We start from the raw sequence: 5,000 nt of genomic DNA, 5'->3' as shown, positions 1-5,000 counted from the left end.
CTGAAAAAAGCATTTATTTGATACAAAGGAATGGCTTTAACAATACAGCAAGAGAATATCAATGTTCTATTTACAATGAACAAAGAAATATGATAAAATGAAAATTCAATAATGATGATGATGATGATGCTCTGTAAACCTATAAAGTATAAAGTCATCTTTTTCCTGTGTCCTCACAATCATATTTCAAAAACAAAAAGTAAAGAAAAGAAAAAGAGCAAGAAATAATAGAAAACAAAAGAAAATTGTGATAAAAAAGTTTCCACAGGAGATCATTAATACTCCAAACAATTATGAAAATATGTTTCAGTAATACATATATATATATATATATATATATATATATATATATATATGTATATATATATATATATATATATATATATATATATATATATATAATATATAAATATATATATATATATATATATATATATATATATATATATATATATATATATATATATAAAGTAGATACTTTCTTCCCATGGATAGCCTCTTAACATAAAAAAAAATATATGATATGATATGCAATGAGGAAAAAATACTTGGAGAAAATATTACAAACAAAAGTATATAAGATAATTTTTTTTCCATCTTTAACTGGTCATTTGTCAGCAAATTACCATCTATCTTAGCTATAGATGCTTTTGTGAGGGTGAAACATGCGATAAGAGAAATCACAGGAGATGAGGTACAGCAATGCATGAGGACATATTCATCAAACAATAGTAAAGTCATATCTTACAACCTAATATATCTATTAAGATACATGTATGGAAACAGTTTTAACTGACTTAGGTACTAGAATTACAAAATATACTTTTTCATTTCTTTTAAAAAATTGGACCCAGCATGCAACAAGAAAAACTGGTATAATCATCAGTGTTTGCTAAAACAACCCTCTCTTTTATTCTTCTTCTGGACTTAGAACATTTGAAACTTTGTGTCCATCAACTTTCTACTTACATTCTTTGTAATCTATAACTAGTCATTCTTTTTTATAAGTTGCTATAACACAAGCTTTTAAACATTATACAACTTTATATTAAAAAAATGATTATCTGTGAGTAGTTTCTTTTACTTTATTTTCTAACTTCCTGAAAGATTTAAACACCATGTCCTACTTGATCATTCATTTTTTGCTGAAACAAAACTCTCTATATCTTGAGACTTAACTTATTAAATTAATTGTGATAGTATAACTTTTAGTACCTCGTCTTGATTTTGTGCACAATTAATAGTTGACAATTTCTTCTTACTATATTTTCTAAATTCTTACAAGATGTATCCACCCTGTCTTGCTTGGTTTCAGGTACTTGAAGTGCTTGTGTGGGTACCCCACCTATGAATCAGGAGGGAGTGGATGTATGTTCCCCTTTGCAAATGCTGTTGGAATCAGGTGGTTCCACTCTTCAACAGGAAGGAACTTCTGAACCAGGATCTGTAGGTCCTCTTCCGAAGATGCAAGTCCCTGACGCTTCATCAGCTTCTTTACATCCTTGGCCTGTACTTCTTTCACACCCCTCCTTGCATCCACAAAGTTGACCAGGTCTGAGCAACAGTTCTTCCAGTACTCTTCACTCACCTTCAACAGCTGCTCTAAGCCATCAGGAGTGAGTCTGCATTTGGCAAAGTGTGAGAATAGGTCTCTAGTTGAAGCCTTAGAAAGCATCTTTGGGAGCTCCTTCTTCTGTTTCTTTACCCCCCTCGGGCGTTTGAGACTAACTTTCTTGGGTGTCTGAGGCTTAGTATATTTCAGGAGAGAAGCCAGACGAGGACCTTTTTGCTTGGTGGGGACAGGAGACTGCATGGGCTTTTCTGCCAACTTCTGTAGGAACTCCTTCATTGTCATCTGCTTTGCAGTGGGGGCAATGGTGGCTGGTTTGGCCTTGGAGATGTTGGAAATGTGATCATCAGTCATGGATGTCCTCTGCATCTGCTTATTGATAGCAGCCTGAGATTCCTCTAGATCAGGTTGCCTTATGGAGACCTCACTAACTTCTCCCATGCTGATGTCATTGGGTGCTTCCAAACTCTCATCTGGCCTCTCTGGTTCCACTTCAGGCATTACACTTTTTCTTCTTAGAAGTGTTGGCAACAGGAATTCCTCTTCTTCATCACTCTCATCTGTCTGGCTTGCTGTGGCTGCTGGGCTGAGATCTAACAATGCCACATTGCTTCTTTGAGCCTGACTCTCCTTCCCCATCAGTTCTACATCACCAAAAGCAGCTGCCTCTGACACCTCTTCCCTTCCTTTGGATGAAACCAATCTAGTCTTCTGACTTACTATTTCTTCAAGATCTTCCTTTAATGAGTTGAGATCATCACCTTCTCCACTGTTGCTCTCTGCATTTGATGTGACACCATCAGGCTCTTCAAAGTCTGCTTCTACAGGAATATACACTGCATCAGCATTTTGACTTAGTACTGATGACATACTTTTTGCCTGTGACTTGTGACTTGCCAAGCCATCGTCAAGCTCATCACTAATGTTTCCTACTGACTCTTGCTCTTCCTGTGAATCTGCATCAGCCAACATCCCTGGCGAGGCTCTTGTAGCTGCTTTGATGGCCTCCTCTGGGTGAACTTCAGCCTCAATGGTCACTGTGTGCATCCTGGCCCTCTGAGCGGCCATCTTCGATCTCCCTTCTTCAGACAATACTTCCTTACTTTTAGACACCTCTGGCCCAGGGGTGCCTGGGGGGGCCAACTCTCCACTGTCCCTGACAGGGGTTCTACTTGAGGTGCCCTTTGAAGATTGCATTCCGAGGGTTGATGCTTTAGCCAGTGAGAGAGGAGTAGTCTGATCTTCCTCTAGCCTTTTCAGCTGCACGTGAGCATTTTTCATCTCAAAATATTTCCATGGACTCCCACTATGTAAATCTGTACCAGAACGGTCTTTAACAGGGAGCATCCCTACACTTTTTCTTGGACTCCTGCTCTCCATGCTTGCTACTCTCCCTGAATATGAAGTGCTCAAACTTTTCCTTGTAGCAACACTCCTGGGTGAAGAAGGAACCTCTGATGTCTCTCCAAGAGAAGAACGAACACCAAACTGATTTTCATTCCCAGTCCGAACTGGAGATTCCAAGCTCCTCCCTGACAATTTAGTATCTGTCTTTAAAGATTTCTGTGAGGAATTTGCCTTATCACTGTCTTTTATCTTGTTCTTATGTAGTGGAGAGGAAGCTATATCTGAAACCCTAGCAGAACTCCTGTCACGAGCAGGTGATTTTTCTAAAGCAAAAATGGCTGCAAATGTGTTGTCTTCATCACTATTGGGCACAGGGCTTAAGTGATCAGTCTCAGATTCTTCCTTGTTCTGCTGCTCCTCATCTGTGTCACGGAAGGTAAGTGGTGGAGACAGGGGGTCAGCAAATTCTTCCTCCTTTTCTGTTAATTCCCCAGTCTTGAAACCATCTCCAGCACTGGCATTACTCTCTTGCGTTTCTGGAATGGATTTCACCACTCCCTCTACCTGCTTCTCAAGGTAGAAGTCCTCAGTGTCAGATGAATCACTGTTGGATGCATCAACAACCCCTTGCCCCTCCATCCCTAACTCCTGGGTCTCAGGGATCATTCTAATTGTCTCTGAGGCTTGGTCATCCTGATCCTGTGTCTCTGGGATCATTCTGATGTTCTGTGAGGCTTGGTTGTCCTGATCCTGTGTCTCAGGGATCACTCTGCTGTCCAGAGAGGCTTGGCTATCCTGATCATCATCACTTTTCTCACTACTTGAATAATGTAAAGCTATGCTCTCACTCTCTGCGAGCTGCTTCTTTTCCTTCTCCTCCTCTTCCTCATCCTCTACTGTCTCCTGTTGTGATTTCTTCAAGTTCTTTACCAGAGCAGACAAATTCAACTTTACAGGGGGTGCTTTACGGCCAAACCGCTGCCGAGTCGCTGCCTTTACATTTTCTAGGCTCTCATCAGCATTTGCATCTAAATCATAGGTATTGTCAAGGTGGGAAGCTGGCTGGGTGGAAGGCATGGGCACAGGTGAGTCGGCCATTCTCTCCTTTCCTTTCCCTCTGGGGGAGGCAAAGGATTCTGGTGACTTCCACTTGGGTGACATGTTCTTATGTGAGGAGCCTTTCCCTTTCTTTGGTGTTATGAGGGGAGGTAAATTTGGGTTAGGCTGAGAGAGGACCACCTTCTCTCTCCTGTTACGGTGACGCATGTTCCTGGCAGCTTCAAGGTTGATGCTGTCATTTGAAGACTCGAGCAGGCTGTCACTAATGTTGCCATAGGTCTTGTCACTACGTAGTAAAAGACTTGTTTCCATCTTCTCTGCTGCTTTCTTTCCTTTGGGAGGCTTCTTGGCATTAGCATTGGAATGTAATTCAGGCTGGGAAGCAGACTCCAGAGGCTTGCTTCTCTTCTTGCGGAACCGGCTGGCCTTCTCCAGGTTGATGCTCTCACTCAGAGAGGAGTCATCACTATTGGCCAGGAGACTCAGGTCAGCATATGTCTGACTGGCTAAGCTAGTGTTCGACCTGAGACTCCTGAGTGACCGATCCATAGTACTGGTCTTCTTGGAAAGGGTATCAACTGGCAACTCTGGCTGAGATGCTGAGTCCATGGCTCTGGTTCTCTTCTTGCGGAACCTGGCAGCCGTCTCCAGGTCGATGCTCTCATTGATGAAGGAGTCTCCACTGTCAGAAATGCTCAGGTCTGCATAGGTCTGGTTGGCTCCTTTGATATTGCTCACATTAAGGGAATGGTCCAATGAGTGCCTGGTGAGCTGCAGTCGCTGGCGGAGGACTTGTGTGTGCAGGTTTGTGGCCTCAGCATTGCCTGGAAGGAATACTGAACATGAACAAAATAAACTTTATCATATCCCTCTTCTGGTATTTAGTTGTTTAGGTATTGAGACAATATATAACATATCAGGTATCCACTTCTATTTAGATAAATCATGAAATCTCTAAGACTCTTTTCTGAGTAACAGGTTGGTAAATTTCTCCAGTCTACTTAATACATTACTAATACAAGAA

General features: G+C 41.2%; 1 protein-coding gene across 1 annotated transcript; it reads right to left on the bottom strand.

Moving 5' to 3' along the window:
• Positions 1-453: 453 nt before the first annotated feature.
• Positions 454-4,834, bottom strand: LOC122248875 (uncharacterized; the record flags this gene model as incomplete). Its single annotated transcript, XM_086551508.1, has 1 exon — positions 454-4,834. A coding segment is annotated over one exon (3,489 nt), but the record flags the coding sequence as incomplete, so codon positions are not given.
• Between the last annotated feature and the right edge of the window lie 166 nt (positions 4,835-5,000).

This window comes from Penaeus japonicus, unplaced genomic scaffold, assembly GCF_977035675.1.
Source record: "Penaeus japonicus unplaced genomic scaffold, GWHDUDI00000001_assembly GWHDUDI00000025, whole genome shotgun sequence".
Lineage (NCBI taxonomy): Eukaryota > Metazoa > Arthropoda > Malacostraca > Decapoda > Penaeidae > Penaeus > Penaeus japonicus.
The sequence above is the reverse complement of the archived record's forward strand: the minus strand, read 5'-3'. Positions and strand labels throughout refer to the sequence as shown.